The sequence below is a fragment of the Phyllostomus discolor genome, chromosome 6 (assembly GCF_004126475.2).
Source record: "Phyllostomus discolor isolate MPI-MPIP mPhyDis1 chromosome 6, mPhyDis1.pri.v3, whole genome shotgun sequence".
In the NCBI taxonomy this organism is placed as follows: Eukaryota; Metazoa; Chordata; class Mammalia; order Chiroptera; family Phyllostomidae; genus Phyllostomus; species Phyllostomus discolor.
In genome coordinates this window covers 111,740,135-111,764,479 of record NC_040908.2, presented here as the reverse complement: position 1 = coordinate 111,764,479, position 24,345 = coordinate 111,740,135, and the positions used below count along the sequence as shown (strand labels likewise).

General features: G+C 36.1%; 1 protein-coding gene across 23 annotated transcripts in view; it reads right to left on the bottom strand.

Annotated features, from left to right (window-relative positions):
- DLG2 (discs large MAGUK scaffold protein 2) overlaps positions 1-24,345 on the bottom strand; it is a 1,904,207-nt gene that overhangs the window by 546,907 nt on the left and 1,332,955 nt on the right. For all 23 annotated transcript variants that reach the window (XM_036030125.1, XM_036030122.1, XM_036030121.1 and 20 more), the window contains one exon: positions 1,557-1,726. In XM_036030125.1, the coding sequence (XP_035886018.1) occupies positions 1,557-1,726 (170 nt within the window). The remainder of the gene's footprint in view (positions 1-1,556; positions 1,727-24,345) is intronic.

The window sequence follows — 24,345 nt, the reverse complement described above, 5'->3', positions numbered from 1 at the left end:
TATTTGTACCTGTGGAAAGTCTATCCTTAGCTGATTAGCATCAGTAGAAATTCCTTCCTTCTATTTAAATTATTTCCCTTTCCTTTCTCATAAACACTGTTGCCTTCATCTTACAACTGTAACACAATTTGAGTTTTTGTCTGAATCAGTGCTTTCTAGAAGCACAGTATTTTTTTTAATCTAAAATGAATGTTTGTTGCCTCTCACTTTGGCTTTCTATTTTTAGTTTCAGAATGTCTTGGGTTCAAGCCTAGCATTTTTGGTCTAGAGACTACACTTTTAAGCAGCAAGCTCTATTGCTCATCACATGCTACATATAGTTAACTGCATAATTCTCATAAACCCCATGGGAGAAATACTACCAATATGGCATCCATTTAGTAATGAGGAGATTGGTCCTACCAATGTCAAAGTGGCAAAAAGAAGGCTTTCAAACTTAGTTCTGCCTGACTCTTCTATCTGAGATCTTAAATACCACCCACTACCACCTCCCAGAGAAGGTGGTATACTTATTATTTTTAAATGGTTACAGTATTAGAGATAAAGTAGCTTTTAAGATAAAGGGAAGAGGGGAGGGAAAAGGGGGATAACAGAGGAAAGAAGGGGAAGGGTTAAGTCAAGGAACATGTATAAAGGATCCATGGACAAAGACAATGGGGGGAAGATTGAATGTGGGAGGTTGGGGGTGGGTAGGGCAGGGGAAAGTAATGGGGAAAAATGGGGACAACTGTGATTGAACAACAATAAAGAAAAGATAAAGGGAAGTGATTTTACTAAAATATTATAGTAATTATCAACTCATTATCTTGTAAAATATTTAAAATACTTAAGCCAGTTATTAGATTTTTCCAAAATATGTGAAATACTGTTAAGCTAATATTGAATGTCATCATCCTGAAAAGCAGAACTCAAATGACTATTCTTAAAAATTAAAATAATTATTCATTTCAATGTTTATGTGATTCCCCGGGATAACTGCAATTACCTCAGGAGAGGTAATTTTTGTAAGCACTTCAAAAAATAAATTTTAACTTATTTTGACTGTTGCAAATATAAAATGTGATTTAGTACATGTTGGGTAAAATACCTCAGAGTATTGCAAAATAAAAAAACACAACAGTGTTATAAAATATAACAGTTGTCATTTCAGGATAGATTATTTTAATTATTATTATTATCATTACTATTATGTTTTTTGAAATGAGAAGGATAACCATTTATATCTGAAAAATTAGAAAGTATTAATTTGCCAGCCAAGCCATTAGGATCTCCTAGGATGTAAAATTTATAGAAAAAATTTAAATGGTTATTGTTATTATTGCTTTTAAGGATATTCCTACATAAATCTATTCTTTTCTTCTCTGACTTTACATTTAGAGTTCTGGCTTTTTTTACCCTCTGTGATAACTACTACTGCAGGGTTTCAGATCTCTAGGTTCATGCTGAGTATCAGAGCAGAAAAGAAGAGAGTACATTGCAGGTGGGTCATAGCATAAACTTTAACAAAATGGTTTGTCATCAGCATCCTACTGTGGAGTCATTTATGGACTTATTACCTTTAGGTCCTTTGAACAGTTTGATTTCCACAACAGTCTCCAAAATGGGTCGTCTTCTTCGCACGTAGAGCCTGACGATAGACCCTGCCTCTTTGAGGGCTTCCACGGCTTTACTGTGGGAAACCTCTGACACGTCCACCTCGTTCACCCGCAGGATACAATCATTGACCCTGAAAGGACAGAAAAATGCAAAGGTCAGAAGTGTTAAGGAGGACTTCTCAAAGAATATTATTATGACCAAACCTTGTGAAGTGGGGGAGCAGAGAAAATAAGCAATTTTAAAATGATTACATGTAGAAAGAAAATTTCAAATGAAGAAAATTAAAAAGAAAAAAACTTAAACTCCTCATCTTTCCCAGCCTTTCCTACATTTACTACACTGCTGGTCAAGGCCTATTGTGAACTTCAGTCCATTCTGACTGGGAATGCATCAGGTGGTGGTGTAGTTAGAAGTACACGTATTTTAATGTGTCTTCAGTTACATCATAAATTTGACTGAGGGTTACAGAACTGCACAGTATATCTGCAAAGTACTCGCATATATCTGCAATCCATCCAGGATTCCTCATCTTCACTGCAAGCCCCCTGGTTGAAGGCAACATCATCTCTCACCTGGGTTACTTCCACAGCCTTCTAAGTACTCTCCCTGAATCCTCTATTGACACCTTTCAACCCATTCTTCACGCAGTTCCCAGGGTGAAGTGAACATGGTTGGTGGCTTATTCACCTTCTATTCCTTAGTTCCCTGATTTTGTTCAGGACATCTATTCCTCAGAAAATATTTGTTAAATAAGTGAAAGAATAAGTCTAAGTTCAGTTATTGAGCCCTCCATTTCCTAAGTTTATAAATATTGGTAATTTTCTTAACTTCTCTAAGCCTCCATATTCTCATCTATAAAACAGATATATAAATAATACCTACTATAAAAACTATGGTCAAAAAATAAATGAGATAATGTACATATAAATTCTTAGCACAGACCCTGGTATATAGTAAGCACCTAATAAATGATTGTTATTGGTAGCAATGAAAATTTGTTGATTTAGAATATTAAGTATTGGATCCTTTCTATAATCTTATGGGATAAAATTTATTAAGATACAAATCAGAGTTGTACCAACTGGTAGTTTTTTTTGTATAAACCTGCCAAGAATTTGGGTAGAGATTTGATATGATCTCATGTCTTCCTAGTTCAAAATTTGGGCTCTTTCTTTTTAGGATGACATACAGTAAGTCTTCACAATGTTGTTGACAGGTTCTGCAACTTTAAGCAAAACAACATATAACAAGACCAATTTTACAATAGTCTAAATGATATAAACAAAAGCGAAAGTTCCTATAAGATATCATCAACATTATAATGAAATGGCATTAAATGAAGCACCATTATTTGAGGACCTGCTGTACATTTAATGTGAAGAACAGTTTGATCTATATTATATACATCAATTCAAAATTATAACATGGTAGTAGAAATATTATACAAAAAAGTATAGAAAAATTTTCTACCATTTTTCTATACTTTTTTGTACCTCTTTGAAGAGCTGAGATATAGGAACTCTTATTTCACGGAGAACCCTAATTAGCCTCAAAATCCTGAAATGGAACATTTCATTTACTAAGATTTAATGATGTCATTTTATCATAACAGATGCTATGGCTTTAATAGGTTTGCACATACATTTCCTTTCTGGCTGACTAAAAACTAATTCATGGAAAACTACCAATTAAAATAGTGTGGAGAATGGAGGCATCATGGGTGCCAGCCTCCAGGCAGCAGCTGGTCCTTTGAGAGTGGGTAATTTTTTCATCTCATGATAATGCAAAAACATAATGTTTACCATCACCCTATGCTCAGAATACTAACATATCTCAAAACACTGCTTGCCATAGAAAGGAGTAGATGATATTAAAAAAAATTCTCACGGCTCTATTATTTCAAACGGATATCTTTTTTCTTTTGTATACAGTGTAAATCTTAATTGTCAATTGCTGGGGTAAGGAAATCACAGCCTAAATCAGATGGTTTTTCTTGAACATGTGGATGAAGTAGGCAGCTTTAGTGCCCTGAGAAAAGCATTGGACTAGCAGTCAGAAGGCTTAGATATGAGTCCCAGCTGTATATCAGCTATGTGACCATGGTCAAATTACTTCATCTTTTTGAACTTCTGTTTCTCATGAAAAGAGAGTAGGCATGCCTGGAGTTAGTGGGAGGAGTGTTATCTGGTTACTGGTTATCTGTAACCAGACAGATAACAGATATGGATGTATGTGTCAATTGTAATATAAAACACTTCTGAGAGTTACAGCTATTGATTGGTGAGTCAAAGATGTTGTCCTGGAGGATTTGTTAAAAGGTAAACAGGATGGAAATTGAAAGTTTTAGAGGGCCAATTACCTGCCATACCATTCTGGTCACTTCATTTATTTGTTCACACTTAAATCAGAACAATTATGAATCATCAATTCCCATTTTGTAAGACAAATTTTACTGACAAAGTACAATGTTGGTGAGGGCATAAATGTGATTCCTAACTGGGTTTGTCTTTTTTCTGAAGCTTATGCTGATATAATGTTATTCAGATTTGATTGTTTTAAATTAAAAAAGAATTGGGAGTATAAGGAGGGGGATTTACATTCAAATTCTTAAAATAGAAAGGAAAGAATACTAAGCCAAACTAGGGCACTCATCTTCCCTTCCTCCCAGTCACTTCAAATAGCATTTAATTAGAAGGTCATAGCTATTTAAAATTAATTTGCTTTCCCTACCAGTAGATAACCTTTTGTGAGTAAAACCACAACTTGTATTTATTTGGAAACATATAGATGTACTACTAGCTTCAAAAATTTTTTTTCCCAGTAAAATGTGCAGCCTTTATGATATTTCTGACATACTGTTTGAGAGAGCCATTTGCATATAAAATTTCTCTTCACTCTACCCATGTAATTTAGTTGACAGTTTCACTCTTTCAGTGCTTGCTGTTTCAGATATAAGCCTACAATATTCTTTTTGTGGACTAGAATTATCCATGAGATTAAAAGGTTAATTTTAAGCTTTTCCTAGTCTCATTTCCTTTGGACATTCTGGTATATTTCCTTGCAGCAAATATTTTAGAAACAAACAAACAAACAAAACCATATCATCATTAACATGTCCATGGAATCACATTTAAATTTTGCACTAAACAATTTAATATTCTGGAACATGATATAATATTACTGAAAAGTTAAATAATACCCAAGAAATTATTTGTTCCATTTGAAGATATAATTTAAAACATTATGTATTGTATATGTTCTTTCATAGATATTACAGTATGTTCTGTTGTAAAATGAGACTTTTAATTTTATACATTTTTAAGGATTTTAGTTCATTAAAAGTAATCAATAGATGATTATGTTAGAATTTTAAAATTCTTGTTTATTATGCATTAAAAAGTGCTGGAAGGAGGGCATTCCTCAACAAATTAAGAACAGAGCTACCATATGAACCATAAATTTCTTTTCTGGGTATTCACCCCCAAATTTGAAAATATTTATTGTAAAACTATGTACCCCTCTGTTCATTGCAGTATTATTCACAGTAGCTACGACAAGAAAACAACCTGTATCCTTCAATGAATTGTTTGATAAAGAAGACATGGCACACACATACTATGGAAAACTACTCAGCCGTAAGAAAAAATGAAATATTACCATTTGCCACAACATGAATGGATCTTGAGAGTATTGTGCTGAGTGAAATAAGTCAGACAGAAAAGGACAAAAGTTATATGACTACATTCATATGTTGGATATAAAACAGAAAGCAACAAATAAACAAATACAACAAACAAATGCTAGAACAAAAATACTCATCAATATAGCATAGTGGTTACCAGAGGAAAGGGGGCAGGAGGGTGAGGAGGGTGAAGGAGGTCAAATATACAGTGACAGAAGGAGACTAAACTTTGAGTGATAAGCACACAATGAAATATACAGGTGATGTATTATGATATTGTACACTTGAAATATATATCATCTTACTAACCAATGTCAACCCAATAAATTTAATTTAAAAATACTAGAAGAAAAGATAAAGCTTCAGCTCTGGTTCTTTATGAATATAAATGTTATAGATATTTTTAACACCATATTTCCACTTTTGTGTTTCTTCCAAAATTTTAAATGGGCATATATCACAGCAGAGAACCTAATAACAAGGGCCTGGGAGCCTTGGTTACATATAAATACAAATGGGATGTTGTTTCAGTTCTACAGCTTAGGAACTGTGTGACTTTGGGCAAGTCATTTTGACATCTGGGAGCCTCAGTTTCTTTATCTGAAAATAGGAATAATGTAATTGCTGTATGGATTAAATGAGATAATCTTGTGAAATACTTAGTGCACTGACAAATGGCATAGTATTATAGTCTTGAAAAAATGAGACAAGAACATTTGCATCAGAAAGGATGAGAAGAGGCCATACTGGAGGAAAAATTATGCTAACAGGAGCGAAAGGAAGAGGGAGTTACAATCAAGATACTAAAAGAATTTTTGAAATTCTGTATGAGAAAGGAAGGAAGAGATACAATGAATGGGATTTAGGGAAAGAAAATGCAAATATGAGGCTTTTAGTAAGTCTAATTTTATAGAGTGTGACTTAATTTTCCTTTCATCTTACTCCTCCCCCACCACCAAGAAAATAGTCAGTTGTTCTGATAGAAATTATAGCTTTATGGTAGCTTTGGCAAAAGCTTCTAAAAATCAGCACGCTTGGCAGAATTCCCACCAACTCATGTCTACTCTGCTCCCCCACTCTACACATTTAACTACACCCAGCCACACTCAGACCTTCTCAAGCCTTGATTCAGAAGGAGGTTTTAGGTCATAGGGTCTGAAACTTAACTCTACAGTAGCTAGTGGTTATTACAGAATGTCCCCTAAATGACTTACCCTTTATTGTCTCTACATAGTATTTACTATTCTGTTTGGCCAAATAGATGAATTAATTATAGACCAAATGGTTACATCATGGAGAAACCTGATCAATGCTTAATGTACTAGACAAAATGCAATAATACATTACCTAACAGAAAACACTAGCTGGGGAATTACACTGCACACACTTAATGAAAACAATCACTCAAAACTATAGGAATCTATTTAAAATAAATAGATTCTATAGATTCTATAGATTGTATGTGGATTGTATAGATTGTATAGACTTCAATGAAAGCAGAAAACTTCTTAAGGTTACAGTATCAAAAATGTCTTATATTTCTTTTATTCTTAGACTCATTAAAGGTAGGTTAAGAACAAATAATACATATTCAAAACTTTATTTAAGAAAAGAGAATTCTGGCCAAGATGGAAGCATAGGTTGAAACTCTTTGCTTCCTCCACAACCAAAATAAGTATAACAACAAATTTAAAAACAAAAACCAAACAGAATTGCTAGAAAATCAAACTGCATAGAAGTCCAACAACAAATGAGTTAGGAAGAAACAATAATCCAGACCAGAAGGAGGGGCAGAGATGGCAGCCAGGGGTGGAGAAAGGAAGTCAGGGTAGAAAGGATGCTGGGCAAGACAGTGGACCTGGCAGACCAGGAGACAGCTGGTGGATGGGACTTCCCACATGGGTAAGCCAAGAGGAAAAACTGGGGAGCAAGACAGACTGCCCAACCCAGGGTTCCAGGGAGGGAAACTAAAGTCCCCAAATCTCTGGCTGTAAAAACCTATGAGGTTTGTGGGGGTGGGAAGAACTCACAGCCTCACAGGAGAGTTAGTTGGAGAAACCCACAGGATCCTAGAATATACACAAGTTTATCCATCTGGAAATCAGAAACAGAAGGGCCCAATTTGCTTGTAGGAAATGAGGGAAGTGACAGAAAGTGGGACAAGCAAGCAAGATTGTTCCCTCTCTGACACCTTTCCCACATATAGTATAACAACACAGTGATGTGGGGACATGGGCTGCCCAGCTCTAGTGAATACCTAAGGCTCCACCCCTTACAACATAACAAGTGTGCTGAGACAAAGAAATATGTCCCAAGTGAAAGAACAGATCAAAACTCCAGATCAAAACTCCTTCACTATGCAAAGTGAAATAAAGGAATATATACAGGGAACCGACAGTGGAAGGAAGGAAACCTGGATTCAAATCAATGATTTAGAACAAAAGGAAGAAATAAATATCCAACTAGAACAGAATGAAGAAACAAGAATTCAAAAAAATGAGGAGAGGATGAGGAACCTCTGTGACAACTTTAAATGTTCCAACACCCGAATCATAGGATGCCAGAAGGAGAAGAGGAAGAGCAAGAAATTTAAAATGTATTTGAACAAATAATGAAGGAAAACTTTCCCAGTCTGGCAAAGGAACTAGATATGCAAATCCAGGATGCTCAGAGAGTCCCAAAGAAGTTGGATCCAAGAAGAAACACACCAAGACACATCATAATTAAGTTACCCAAAATCATAGGGAAAGAGAATCTGAAATGAAGCAAGGGGAATGGAGAGAGTTACCTACAAAGGAGTTCCCACAAGACTATCAGCTGATTTCTCAAAAGAAATCTTATAGGCAAGAAGGGGCCAAAAAGTATTCCAATTCATGAAAGGCAAGGACCTACATCCAACATTACTCTATCCAGAAAAACTATCATTTAGAATGGGAGGGCAGTAAAGTGCTTCCCAGATAAGGTCAAGTTAAAGGAGTTCATCATCACCAAGCCCTTATTATATGAAATGTTAAAGGGATTTATCTAAGGAAAAGAGAAGATAAAAACTATGAACAGTAGTTGTCATTTAGTAAAATGACAACAAACTCACAACTATCAAAAACTGAACCTAAAAAACAAAAACAAAAACAAACCCAAAACTAAAACAAACTAAGCAAATAATTAGAACAGGAACAGAATCACAGAAATGGAGACCACATGGAGGATTATCAGCGGGGAAGGGGAGGGGGAGAATAAGGGAAGAGGTACAGGGAATAAAAAGCATAAGTGGCAGATACAAAATAGACAGTGGGGGGTTAAGAATAATATGGGAAATGGAGAAGCTCAAGAACTTATATGTACAACCCACAGACATGAACTAAGGTGGGGGGAATGCTGGAGGGTTGGGGTATGCCTGGTGGGGGGAATAAAGGGGAGAAAACTTTGGGACAACTGTAATAACATAATGAATAAAATATACTTAAGAAAAGAAAAGAGAAGTGCTTTATGCTAGTGAACAGAGAAAAGTGGAAAAAAATACATGACACACATACAAACACACCCACAAATTGAGACTGATCCAAGTGGCTTCAAATCATGATGACCCTTTCCAAAGGTACTTAATATGTCTGTTTGCTCTCTTCCTGTGCCTTCATGAAGCACATGTAAGTGTTCACTGGGGATCTTTAAAGTCCACCACCAGCTAAGGTTTCTCCTGGTGGAAACTTCTGACTTAAAGAAATCTATTTATTTCATTGACCTTATTGTGTGCTATTAGTCTATTAAAACTGAGGGTAAAATAATAAAGATCAGCATAATTTAACAGTTTTCCAGAAAAGGAACAGGACTAATGTTCTGGAAGCATCAGATATATGCTGATATAGTGATGTCTACTGGGACTTTTTCTCCAGTAAGTACCTGCATGGTTGCAGGAGGAGTGACAAGTTCACAGAGGTTATCATGGACCACTTGTCAAGTTTGGCCAGTCCCTGTTTTGGGGAATCAGGAATTGACACCATGAGATTCAGAGGTACTATCTGAACAGAAGAAATACTGGAAGAAACTTGAGAGCTTTAATATTGCGGCAATTTTCTTGCCTACGAAATAGTAAAAGCTTATTTGCAAGAAGATAGGGACTAAATAAGATATAAGGAAAGAAGCAAGGGTCTCAGAAAGGGAGAGGGATCTTTCTGGACTCCCCAGACTACTTCTTCATAATCCATCAATGTTCTTCCCAGGGCTTAGTTGTCCGATATATCCTTGGAGAAGGTACTCCAAGTGTCTTTCTAAGTCATTCCCCTTTTTGATTAAGTAAGCTCAGGTGGATTTTCATTACTTGTCAAAAAAAAATTCTAACTAATATAGATTGACTTTGTGATCAGTACTTTACATGAGTTATCTTCCTTAGCTCATTTTTATTTTCCTTTTAATACTTAAATAAAATTTATTTTGTCTTTTGGGAAGTCATCCCTGGCTCAGCTGGCTAGTTCTGTGTCTCTCCAGTAGGTAGCCAATGCTACCTATTAAAAGGGTTACTAGACTAAGCAAATTAAACTATAGGACACCCAGTCAGTTAAATTTGGATTTCAGATAAAAACAATAATAATTCTCAGGATCAACACTTTTTAAGAGTAAGTTATGTTTAATACCACATTTGGTAATACTCATACTAAAAAATTACTTGTATTTGTCTGCTATTCAAATTTAACTAGGTGTACTATATTTATAAAAATACAGTATTTATAAAAGCAAAGAACTGAGCTTCTTATACTGACCTGCAGTCTTTGGTTTATTCAAATGGCATAATAGTTGACACAGTGGGATGTATTTGGATTGTGTATTGTGTATATATTCTTTAATCTAAGCAGAAACATTAAAATGTAGACATTGCTTTCTTCCTTCTGCAACAGAAACTAAAGCTCAAATAGGCCTATAATGATAGTAAGCGGTAATCTCAAAGCTCATGCACTGCACCATTCATACCTGTCTGCCTTGTTACAACTAATCTCAAAGCTATAGGTAATCTCAGAGCTCATGCACAAAATCATCCACACCTCTCTGGTTTTCAAAAAATAATTTTGGGACTTATTTAAGGACCAACCCAACTGCTGACCATCAGTAGGGTCAAGGATCATACTGGAAAGAAGTAACCTCAGGCCAAACAACAAAATCTATATCAATGGTTCTCAAACTTCAGAGTGCATTGGAGATACATGGAGGGCTTATTAAATCACACATTACTGGGCTCCATCCTTAGAGAGTGTCTGATTCAGTAGGTCTGGAGCAGAAGAGAGGATCTGCATTTCCCGGTCTGGAACTCAGAAAACCACTGCTCTAGGTTGTGAAGGGGAACTCTACTTGGCTTGTGTGTGGTTCACTTAAAAAGGAATGGGTATACTGAGTCTTATGTAGGCTTAAATGACTGTGACAAAAGTTCTGCACTCTGACTCTTGTGCCAATCCCCTGAATGCTGTAGCTTTTTATTATTTGAAATGAAGTCTCAAAAGGAATCTGCACCAGGAGATTACAGCTGCCACATCATGTGAGACTGTGCATATGCAGGCCATTTTCCCTTACTCATTTTACATTTGAGGCTCTTTTCCTTCAGCAAAGACCAAAAGATAGCTACTTCATTCTACATTTCAAAAATAGGGCTCTGCTCTGTCTTAATTTTGGGTAAGAGTAACTCAGGTTTATGATCCATAGAAGCCATCTCCTACAGTGAATATATTGTTTCTCTTTTTTCATTTACCACTTCATTTCCTTTATATAAAATGCTTATAGGATTGTCTGTAGCTGTCATCTGGGAAAGATCACAGCTTTCTGCAAAGGGAGAAGAAATTGTTATTTCAGCATCAATGATTGGTCTTTCAGCATTTTCCCAGAAAAGCAGAGAGGCCAGTAACAAATCTCAAGCCAGGTAAATTAGTGAATGCCACATGGAAAAGAGGCGTTGAATGGGAATTTCATAGGTAGAGACTTATAGGACCGGAGATTCCTTAGCTCACTAGTCTAGCACTCTATCCACAGATGAGAGTCCACATCAAATTTCATGAAACAAGGTTCTGGTGCCTTCCAACTGGATTACTTGCAGTAGCATTCTAGCTGGCTTTCCTGATGGCAGGTTAAGTAGTCTCACTTCATCCCAACACACACTCCCAGCCCACCCTCAACTTCCGGAAGTAACACAAGTCACTTCCTCTCCCTTCAAAGAGTTACTTAGCCTTTATAAAATAAAAACTATGCCTAGTTTACCTTTGTTTTCTTAATGTCTTGTACACAGTTTTTACTTAAGAATGAATAAGCATCATGGAAGGACCTCTAAATCTGGCCTCTTTTCAAACCTCTCACATTGCTGCTCCAGACAATCCACACTCTCGCTGCCCTGAGATCATAATGAACTCATTTCTGCTTCTGCATTTTATTTCATGGTGCTTTCTGCCTCCCAAATTCCCACCACAAATCAGCACAACTCAAGGCCAAGATCACCCTCCATAGCCTTATGAAACGTTTCCTAATCACTCAGGTCTTCATTGCCCATAAGGCCTGAAGTGCAAACCAACACATGGTAGGTTCTCACAAACTAATACGGCCACTTTGTAAAACAGTATGGAGGTTTCTCAAAAAATTAAAACAAGCACTACCATATGGTTCAGCAATAAATACTTTTGGGTATTTATTCAAAGAAAACAAAAACACTAATTTAAAAAGATTTATACACCACTACATGTATTGCAGTGTTATTTACAATAGCTAAGATATGGTAATAACCTAAGTGTCCATCAATGGATGAATGGATAAAAAGGATGTGATATGTTTGATAATATATATATATTTGATTATATATACACATCAAGCAATATGTTTTAAAATGCTGAATTCATTTTCCTATACTTAAATCTACTAAAATCCTATACATTTATATGGATCAGAATAAATAAAATTCATAGTTATACATTTTCTCATTCCATTTTGATTTGACTTTATGATATCAATGAGTATTTCAATGAAAAGGTGAGAACCATAAGGAACATGGTATGATGGGAAGAATACTGAGTTATAAACCAGATGTGAGTTCTAATCCTGGTTCTGCCAATTTCCACTTAATTTTTTTTCCATCTTTCTTTTTAAGTTGAGTTCAATGACTTTGAAATTTTCTTCTTGCTCTGGTGTTCTATAACTCTGAGTTCAAAATCAGCTTGGCCACTGCCTGTACTTGGAAGTCTGGAGTGCTCCTCAAACTGAGCAGAGAACCAAATCATCCTTATCTCCCTTCTGATGAAGCTCTGGACTTCCTTTTTAGTTTGTATCAAGGTAAATCATTTCATCAACAAAAACATGAAGTTATGCTTCTCTCTCAGCCACATATCTAATCTTTCATACAATTTTTTAGATTTAGACTTTTCCTTTATTTCCACTTATCCTATCTAAGATCTGGCCTCATTGTCAATCACCTAGATTGTAGAAAAATATTTGTAATTAGTCTTTTGCTTCTGGTTTTATCCCTTATTCACAATCCATTTTCCAGTTTATTGCCAGAATAGTGTTACTAAAATATATACTGGATTGCTTTATCTCCCAATTTAATAGCCTTCAATGGCTTTCCATTTCCTAAGGTATTCAAACATTTTTACTATCTAAGCAAGAGAGGTCTATTTTCAAATCTTAGAAGCCACATAATATATATTTATAATTGTTTATATAAAATAAAGGCAAAGTTTCTGTGATTTCTGCAGTGAGGAGAAAAGGGAATCAGAGCAGAGCCTACTGGAAGACCCTCATATCCTCTTAGAGGGCTCTGAAGGATCCAGAGTCCAGGCACCATGTGTGACAGAGCAAGGGCTAGTAAGCACTGAAAGAAACCAGGGCAAGCCCTTTCTCTAAGCCAAGTGCCCTGGTGCTGACCTGTGTCTCCTGAAGTGGGTGTCATTTTCTAATTCCCTTAAAGGTCTTCTATGGCCCTATGATCCAATGCTCACAGGGCTTTGTGGAATACAGATTGAGTCCACTTTTTAAAAAATACTTTTGATAAAGTTCATAGACCTTCAGATAACACATAAGTCTTTCTATAACTTGGTTGCTATGTACCTTCACAGTTCTGTCTCATGCTATATTATTATATATTTTTTAAACATCACACAGGTTCATGATCCAGGTTTCTCCCTCTGTCTACAATAGCCAGCTCCAGGCTCCACATTTGTGTAAGTACCTTAACTTTTAAGATCAATGTCCATTCTGAAGTCCCTTTACAGTTTAACAGGGGAGAGGGAAAAAAACTATTAAAATTCACAGTTATAAGTGCTATGGCAAGAGACACATAGGGTGATACAGAAGTGTATAATGGGAGAACCTTATTCAGTTTAGGGAGGCTGAGGAATAACTAAGGTGGTTGAGATCTGAAGGCCAGAAAGAAGTTAAACAGGTGAATAAAGAGAGGAAGAAGTGACCTAGGGATAGTTTAGAGGCTGGTAAGCTGAGGAGAAGAGATTAACTCTTGAAGGAATGTTAGAGAATTAAACTTGGACCTAAAGGCAGCAATAAGTCATTGCAGTGCTTAAAGTTAGAAAAGTGTTTCAGAAAGAGCTTTCTAGGTAGAGTATGAAGATATGGAGCCTTGATTAGATTTTTGGCACGAATTTAGGGTAAAATCAGGCAAGTATTGTTAAGGGGCCATTATATAATTGTGATAAAAGGTGTAGCAACCTGGATTAGACCAGTGGCTGTGGCAATCAGAATAGAGAGAAAGGGACAGAAAAAGGGGCTAATTAGACTCTACTAGATATGATAATGGGTTGGATGTTGGAAATGTGGGATCAGAGGAAACATTTTGTTTTTATGTTTATCTCTAACTATGAGTTATGAGTCAGTTGAGAGGAAAATTCTATCTTATTCATTTTTGTACTTCTAGTGGCTACTTTGGTGCCAGGCACAGACTTGGTGCTAACTGTATATTTGATAAATAAATTAGTTTTATAAGTGGGGAAGTTAGCTCATGACATCTTTGCTGCCAGTATCCATGCCTTTTCCTCATCCTACCCAGGGATCTTGTTCCATGAGAATGCTGTGGCTTCTCATGTCATCTCATTTCTCCTGCTATAAATATAATCAACTCAAACTTAATCACCCTAAGAAACAGGCTATAATTTCTAGGCATATTTGCATTAAAAAAAGAGAGGCTTTGGGTCAAAATGGCAGCATAGGTATATAAATGTGGTACTTGCAACCTCCCTTAAAGGGGCCATGCACACATTATTTGGATGTGCTCCCTCTGAGCTCCATCATTGGGGCAGCAATTGGAGGGTGGTAAGTCTTGGACATACAGGGAGGAGCTGGGTCATCTTCCATTACAGTGAAGGTTAAAAGGTCAGCTTTCTCCCAGATGTAGGTGCTGGCAGTTGCCATTGTTCCTTTGCTGGGCTCTCCTTAACCAAGCAGGCAGGCATTATGTCTGAGTCCCCATCAACTTGGCTAACACTATTTGCCCTGATTTGATTCCCTGAGATCTCACCCCACTCAGCTTGCAAGTCTACATAAGCCTTTTTTATATATAAATGCAGACTTTCCTGAAATCTCTCAAAGGAATACAAGTCCAAACAGGCAGCATCTGGCCTTGTCATGCCCCATATGTCTTGCTAAGCAGCCCCAAGTTTAGCACTAGTGGCAGACAGCCTGGGTTAGCAACTTGGCCTCTCCCAGGCACATCCAAGCCCAGCACAAGTAGCTGCCCCTTGCAGATTGCTTTGTACCTCCTTTAAAGTGGCCCTGCATAGGGCACAGGCTGGGTTTCACCTTGGCCTGTACCACCTAGGAGGCCTCAGATCTAGCGTACTATGGGGATAGCTTCAGATACCATGGGAAGAGCTTCAGACTAAGCCAGAGCACACCCAACTCCTCAATGAGTGACACATGTGAGGGGTGTGCTCAGTGAGTACCAGAACCCTGGGCAATGAGTTTTGCTCTGTGGGGTCAGCCCCTGCATAGTAGATCCACCATGGTGGTCATGGTGCATCCTCACAGGTGAATGCCTTGGAGATAAATCCCTCCCACTGATGTGCCAACAGGATTCAAGGCTCAACTACAATGGGAGGATGCATACAGTCCACATCTTGAGCTCCTACTCAGGTAATCAGGGAGGCTGTACCACTGGACTCTACGGGATACATACTATGTAAGGTTATTATATCAAGACAGGGAGATGTAGCAGCTCTGCCTAATACATAGAAACCAACACTGGGAGGCTGCCAAAATGAGGAGACAAAGAAACACTGCCCAAATGAAAAAAAACACAAAAAACAACAGAACAAAACTCCAGAAAAAGAACTATCAAAGTAGAGACAAGCAATCTACCAGATACAGAGTTCAAAACACTGATTATAAGGATGCTTAGTGAACTTAAGAGAAGAGTAGAAGAACTTAGTGAGAACATAAACAAAGAGATAATAAACATAAAAATGGAGCTAGAAAACATTAAAAAAAGACTAGTCAGAAATGAATACAATAACTGAAATGAAGACTATAAGGAAACAACAGTAGAGTAGATGAAGCAGAAGACCAAACAACAATTTTGAAGATAAGGAAGCAGAAGACACCCAATCGGAACATCAAAAATAAGTAAGAACTAAAAAAATGGAGATAGTATAAGGACCCTGTAGGTAACTTCAAGTGTACCAACATTTGTGTCATAGGGTTCTGGAAGGAGCAGAGAGAGAACAAGAAATTGAAAACTTACTTGAAACAATAATGATGTAAAACTACCTTAGCCTGATGAAGGAAATAGCCATACACATTTAGGAAGCACAAAGTGTCCCCCCAAAAAGATAAAACTGAAGAGGCCTACACCAAGGCACATCAAAATTAAAATAGTAAAGGTTAAAGATAAAGAGAATATCTGAAAAAATCATAAGAGAAAAGCAGTTTATTACCTACAAGAGAGCTTCTATAAGACTGTCAGCTGATTTCTCAACAGAAACTTTGTAGGCCAGAAGGGACTAGGATGAAATATTTAAAGTGATGAAAACAAAGAAACTACAACCAAGATAATTCTACCCAGCCAAGCTATCATTCAGAATCACAGGAGATGAAGAGCTTTCCAGACAAGAAAAAGCTAAGGAACTTCAACACCACTAAAGCAGCATTATAAGAAATGTTAAATGAGCTTTTTTAAGAAGAAGAAGAAGAAGGAGAAAACAGATACAAATATGGATAATAAAATGGCAAAAAATACATATCCATAAGCAATTACTTTAAATGCAAATGGATTAAATGCTCCAATCAAAAGACATATGGTGACTGAATGGATAACAAAACAAATCCTTCCATATGGTGTCTCCAAGAGACTGACTTCAGATCAAAAGACACACAGACTGAAAGCAAAGGGATGGAGAAAGGTATTTCATGAAAATGGAAGCAACAACAATAAAAAAACTTGAGTAGCAATACTTGTATCAGACAAAACAGACTTTGAAACAAAGGCAACAATAAGAGACAAAGAAGGACCCAGCAATTTCACTTCTGGGTACTTATCCACAGAAATCCAAAACATGAAATTGAAAAGACACATGCACTCATATAGTGATTGCAGCATTATTTACAATAGCCAAGATATAGAAGGAACCTAAATGGCCATCAACAGTCGAGTGGTTAAAGAAGAAATGGTGCATATATACAATAGAATACAACTCAGTTATAAAAAGGAATGAAATTTAGTTATCTGCAACAACATGGATAAACCTAGAGGGTATTGGGCTAAGTGAAATAAGTTAGCCAGAGAAAGGCAAATGTCAGATGATTTCACTTATATGTGGAATCTAAGAAACAAAATAAACAAGCAGAACAGAAACAGACTCATAGATACAGAGAACATTTTGGTGGTTGCTACATGGGAGGAGTGTTGGAGATATGAGTGAAAAAGATGAGGGGATTTAGAAGTACAAATTGGTAGTTACAGAATAGTAATGGGCAAGTAAAGTACAGCATAGGGAACTCAGTCAATAGTACTACAGCTATGTATGGTGTCAGATGGGTGCTAGATTTATCTATGTGATGGCTTCATAAGTTATATAAATGTCTAATCATGGGGTTGTACACCTGAAACTAGCATAGTGTTGTATGTTAACTATAATTGAAAAATACAAAAAATAATTTAAAAAATTAAAAATAAGAATAACAGGGAGAGGACAAGGTCTAAACAAGAGCAATTGATCACCAATGATAATTCAAATATCAGTTGAGATATATATCTAACACACACTCATATGCATATTCTCCAATATTTATTGATTACCTGCTATACAAAGTCAGGTATTATGCAGGCCCTGAGAACACAGTGGGGAATGAGAAAGACACCAATGGCCCCAGATATAAAGTGTCAGGAGGAGAAGATTTAGAAGAAGGCCCTGAATCTCATATCAGGGGCAGCAGCCTTCATCATTTGCACAGGATATTATTTCTAGCGTAAGCACATCTTTTTATCTTTAGAATTTAAGTTTTAATTTCAAGTTTTTGTTTATTATTCTCATGATTATTTTAATTCTTGGTACTCAATTTTCATGGAAAGAGGGGAATTGAACCATAAGTGAAAATTCAAGTACACCATGTGGCAAACTGCTTGTAAACTTGTCCCTTATTTTGAGCTGTTCTTAATTTACCAGGAATATAAAAGGTGTGCCTTGATGTCACCCCATGAGAAGTGTGCAGTTGACATTCTGTGCACTTCTACTTATGCAGAGCAAACACATATTATTTTATGTTAAGCGATTTTTGCAGTTTATGAGATATAGAAAATATTTAAGGAAAATTTTTCAATATTTTACAATGATAAATATTAAATCTCATAGTGAGTAAATTAATTGGTTGTTATAGGAAGATAACTTTTAGCACTTGTACAATTCAATAACAAATCAGATAGCTATATAACTTAATTCATTTGTTTTTTAATTTATTGTATTCCCTATGAGAATGTAAGTTCTGTAAATGAAGAAATCTTTTCTCTAATTTTCTCTTTTTTATCACCACCAGTGGGAGGCACAGCGCCTCACACAGTAAGGCACCCCATTCACAGAGTTTTTCATATTTCTTTATTTTCCTCATCCTCTATCTCTAATACATCAGCAAAATAAGTTGCTTGTATCCCCAAAATATATTCTGATCCATCCATTTTTCTCCATCTCCACTGCTACAGCCAAGTCCAAGTTACCACCACTTCTATCTGGAACCATTGGTTCACTGTTTCTAACCCTATTCTACATAATACATTCTCTGCATCGTAGCCAGAGTTCCTAGTTTTTAAAATTTAAGTTAGATTATGTCATTCATCCCTTGCTTAAGCGCTCCAAGCTCTTTCTATGTCACACAAAGTAAAATTCAAGCCCTTTACCTGTCTTATCAGCCTTACCTTGCTCCCACTTCCTCCTGTATCCACACTTCCAACCACCTCCCTCTTGTTCTTTTTACACCAGCCACACTGGCCGTATTTCTGTTGCTAATATGTGCCTAGCTCAATCCTACTTTAGGGAATTTATATTTGCCATTCCCTCAGTTTTAAAAGTCTTTTCCTTTATTTTTGCTCAACAAGTTCTTTTTTGTCATTAAGATCTTATCTTAAATGCTGCCTCCTTAGAGAAACCTACTTTAACCACCCAATGTAAAGTAGTCACAAGGCACTCCTCTCACATCACTATGTTTCATTCTCTTCATAGTAGTTATTACTTGTGATATTTTGTGTATTTATTTTTCTTCTGCTCAACAGAGAAAAACATAAGCTGCTAAGAGCAGGAACCTTGTCCTTGTTGACTATTCTATACTCAGTGCGCAGGACAGCGCCAACTCCATAGCAGACACTTAAAAATAGTTGCGACAAATTAATGAACAAGTGAAGGAGTAAACAAATAAATAACAGTTCTACCTAGTTTGGATTGGATTTGTCAACAATAAAGTATGTACAATCTTGTTGCACAAACTTGAATTCTGTTAGCTCTAACTCAAAGGCCAACTTGAATTTAAACCCATAATTATTGGAACTACTTAGTATTGCCAAAGACTCTGAACAGTTCTCTACTGAGAAGATAATGCTAAATTGCCTGGAGGTATTAATTTTAGAGAGTAGATGATTAGTGATGATGTTTTCTGACCTTTTCTGAGCTACAATAATCAGCTGTTATTGTTTATGTAATTTCATAATACCCATACCCATCATCTCTTCCTAAGCTAATTTATATTTTATAAAATGAATTTAAATTAATTTTGTGAAGAAACACATGGCACATTTTGAAGTACTAGACATATTTTGTGCTCTCATAACCGCAACTGGAGCTCCCTGAATTCATGTTTAAACTGGCCTTTGCCAGTGGGATCTTAGTCCCTTATATTTGTCTCAGTTGTGGAGGTAAAACTCAGAGGTCTGGAGAGGGATGGTAGCCAGGAAGATTAGGGGCACCAAGAAGGGCACCTTTGCTCACAAATATCTTCTTCCTTTCAGTAATTGGGTTTCATTTGAATTCATAATTTTCTCTTTTGAAATTCAAACAGAAGCAAAAACACCATTAGTGTCTGTCTCCTGGACATTAGAACTGTCCATGTAGACAATGAGCCTTCATTTTAGAGCATGGGTAGACCAGAGGACTCTCTGAGGGGAAATTTCATGGAAGATCTTTAAATTAGAGGAGGCCAGAGGCATGGGGCAGTAGAGGAGAGTAGCTACCAGAAGATAAAGGAGATCAGAAAGATCCCAAAGTAAAAGCAGACATTTCCTAGGACTACTGTGGCAATAAGTTTAGGAACCTCTGGGAAGATTTATAAAACAGTGTTACAATATTTTGTTTTGTTCTTAAAACCTAGAAACATGCTGGGCATGTATTACTACATTTTCAAAAAAATATGAGAATTATACAAGTTAATAACTTACTTAAATTCATGCCGCAGGTAAAAGGCAGAAATAAGAATTACACATTAGTTTTATGGCTCCCAGTCTTGTTTTTGGTTTTTTTTTTTTTTTTTTTTTTTTTTTTTTTTTTTTTGCCATTTATCATTCCTGCTTATACTGTTGTCACTTGGGCTTCCTGGTACAATTGCCTGGCTAACCTCAACCCTGACTGAACCTGTCCATGTACCTTCTCCCTTGCTTTTTCCTGAGTCGCTGAACACTGAAGTGCTAGACAAAATCCACAGATGACAGGAGTCACTACAAACTCCTTATCTCTAAATACCCTGGTCACCTTGCTTTCCCTCATTCCGCAATGACAGTCTCTAAACGCTTCCTTTCCTATATCAGGTCCAGCACATAAGCTTGCTTCAGACTTCAAGAGTAGAAAAAGGAATCACTGATGAGAAGTCCCTTAATTTATTGTGCCAGATTTATATACCTCCCTACATGCAAACTCATGTTCTCCCTTTTTCTTGTTTATAAGGAAGAAATTGCCTCTTCTGATACCAACGGCCCATTAGTTCACATTTTCCTAAAGACTTCACTTGATTATATCATGCATCTTCAAAACCAGTCTTTCTACTTAACATTCTCAGAATGTTCAAACATGCTCTGGTATCTCCTATCTTTTGAGAAGCTTTTCATTGAATTAATGTCTCCCCTTGGCTGTCTTGTGTCTTTCCTCTTCACAAATCAAGTTTCTCCAAACAGTTGTTTACATACACTCTCTACATCTTTCTTCCTAATCTTTCTTTATGCAATTTGAATCTGAGTCCTCTCACAATATCCCTATCAAGAACAGTTCAGAAAATATTCCCAGGAAACTCACCAGTAAACTGGTTTTGGCCAAATTTAATACTATCTTCTTAGTCCTCACCTTAGGTGATTTCATAACTAAGGCCAGTTGCTCACTCCCTCCCTGCTCCTGGCTCCTTCCTGCTTTTCTTTCCAGCATTCTGTTCACTTGTTTTTATTTTTTAGAAATTGAACTTATAAAATGTTTATCAATGGAAGAAATATTTTATTGTGCCATTTTTTAGTGGAGCATATCATTTATTTATGTCACATCTTTCTCCAGGAAGTATTCATAATGACTTACAAAGATACATAAAACTCATTGTGGTAACACACAGAAGTGAGGGGTGATGGATTCAGGACAGAGGGAGAAAACTTAAGAGGGAAAGAGGAATAAAATTTATACACGATGTATGTGGGCTGAAGTCATACGTATTTGTTAGAAGATCACAAATTTTACTTTCATTTTTAGGAGCCACTTCAAAGAGAAATACAGAGTGGGGGGAAAGTAGGTTTATAGTTGTGAGTACATGAAACCAAGAGTTTATTCTTGTATTATTATTATTTATTAATTTATGTATATTTATTGTTAATTTTCTATATTAACAACTATAAACCTATTTTTGCCCCATCCTGTATAATCAAAACTGGTTCAGTGACCATAAGAGAAAAAAACAATGTCTGCCTTGGGCAGTCTTTCTGCCCAAAGACTCTTTGTATTGAGAAACTGAACTACATCCTTAAGTAAATATGCCAAACATTACAAAGGGCTGTGTTGTGTTTTGTTCACTTGTTTTTAAATCTTCATCTTAGTTCCACTATAACCTATTGATTTTCATATGTAAAAATCAAAAGGGGGAAAAATGACAACAAGAAAAACAACCTATGCTCTGTTTTATATGCTTTAAGTTGACAACTAATGTTTTCATTATATATGTTTATATAATAACAATTATGTAATTTCTACCATATTGTGAATTGTAAAATTTTATTTTTAACTGTTACATCATAATTTCAAATGTATATAGTAGAATATAAATATATGTGGCTTTGAAATCTACTCTCACCAATTTACAATATAAATTAATATTTTTTGAGCAGTTGGAAATGTTGCAGTTGCTAGTTTCTCCTTGAACTAATGTTTTATTTCACTTCAAGAGAGTCTTATTCTAATACATTTTATGTTAGAATATCTTATATGGATCGTCATAACAACTTATATGAAGCAGAAGTGCACATACAAATATCAATCCTATGATTATTTTAAAACTTCCAAAGATATAACTCTAAATGTTAAACATTTTAATCTGGACTGAGTTATTGTGATTATTAACAGCACACATTGGTCAAAATAACCTAATATATTAAGAATTACAATTTATAAACCTAAAACAATAAAAATGTAATTATCTTGGGGGTTTGTTTTTAATAGGACAAATAGAGCTTTTTAAAATCAGTTCACATTTCCACTGATGAATATGAATTAAGGGTAGAGTAAGATGAGACTCCAAATTTCTATTTTTCATTTCTACAACTGTAAATGATGAAAAAACTTGTTCATAGATACAAGTGGATAGGAATAGGAGGAGAGCATTGAATTCCTTCCAAGTATATGCCCCAAATCCTGTGATCTATCATTAAAACTATTTTAATAATCTACCAGATGTAATTACTTTTCAATTTTATTAAGAGTAAAGAATGGAAAACCAAATGGCTTATAGAAAAGATTAATTACTTATTCATTAGTCACTGACTTTTTTTTTAAAGATTTTATTTATTTATTTTTAGAGAGGGAAGGGAGGGAGGGAGAGAGAGAGAGAGAGAGAGAGAGAGAGGGAGAGAGAGAGAGAGAAAGATCAATGTGCAGTTGCTGGGGGTTATGGCCTGCAACCCAGGAATGTACCCTGGCTGGGAATCGAACCTGGGACACTTTGGTTCCCAGCCCGTGCTCAATCCACTGAGCTACACCAGCCAGGGCAGTCACTGACTTTTTAATAGTGGTCAACAACATTTCAGATTTTTATTTATACCTAGTAGTAAAGTAGTACTGTTAAATAAGTAGTAAAATAGTACTAAAGAGTAAATGATAGTAAGTAGTACTTGGAGTCATAGCAGGATTTTGAATGGGTCAGACATACACCTATCATTTGTAAAAAGGGAGAAAAGGAATTATAGATAGAAAAATGGGAAAGAAGAATTAGTATGAAGCTGCAGGCTACTTCTTGGACAAATCAAATTAAAGATCTGAAAACTGAGTACAACAAATTTATCCATGTACTTCTAGGGGTATGCATTACTCAATTTAAAAAATTTATGGTCTAACCTACCTCAAAATATTTGAGTAATTCAAGACTTAGTTCTTGGTCCTCTTCTCTGTTTATATGTTTTCAAGGCCATCTCTTAATTTTATTGGCTTGAATGATTCATAATTATGTCCCTAGCCAGATCTCTCAGAGTTTTGATCTGTATGTTCAACTGCCTATTTTATATCTCTATTGTGAATTCCTCATAGGCATCTTAAACTGAACATTGTCGTAAGTAAAACTTATATTCCAAGTTTGCATCTTCACCAGTTTTGGCCAATTGCTAGGGTCCATAGATCAAAGTCATCCTTTGTTAATTCTACCACATGGTAAACTCTGTGGAATTAAGGATGTAGGATACCCAGTACAAGACATGAGGTCCAGGACAGAGAAGACACTGATGCTTATTTTAAAGAAATACCACTTCCCCTCACATCCTACTCTAAGTAATCATTAAACTTTATCAAGTTTACTCCTTAAGTATATTTCAAAATTTTCCCACTTCTCTCAGTCTTTTTGTCAGCTTCTAGTCTAAGTTCCCATCATTTATCACACGAATTACTGTGGTAGTTTCTTAAACTGCACTCCCTGAGAGTGTTCTTGTCAGCCAACTCAGACTCCCAAAGCAATCAGAGTGATCTTTAGAGACAACAATTTAATTCAGCCATTTTCTTATCGAAACATTTAAAGTTTTATGTTGCTTTTAGAAGGATGAAGAACAAGTTACATACTATGGCATCCAAGGTTCTCGCTGCCTGATTTCTCATGTTTACCTCTCCATTTTCAGCTTGTGCCTATCCACCCCCTCACCAGATCCAGTCCAAGTGGCCTCTTCCCTATCCCTCCTCAGGCTTTTGGGCACATCCTCTCTGCCTGAAGACTCCTCCAGTCCTTCTCACTTGGCTTACATGTGTGCTCAGCTTAAATGTCTCCTGTATAAGGCTTCCCTTGCACACCCTAGACTCCATTAAGTCATGCCATTACAGCTTATGTACTTTCATAGCACTCATTTGGACTCTAAATTTGTTCATTAGTCTTCCAAACTGGAAGCTCCAAAAAGACATAGATCC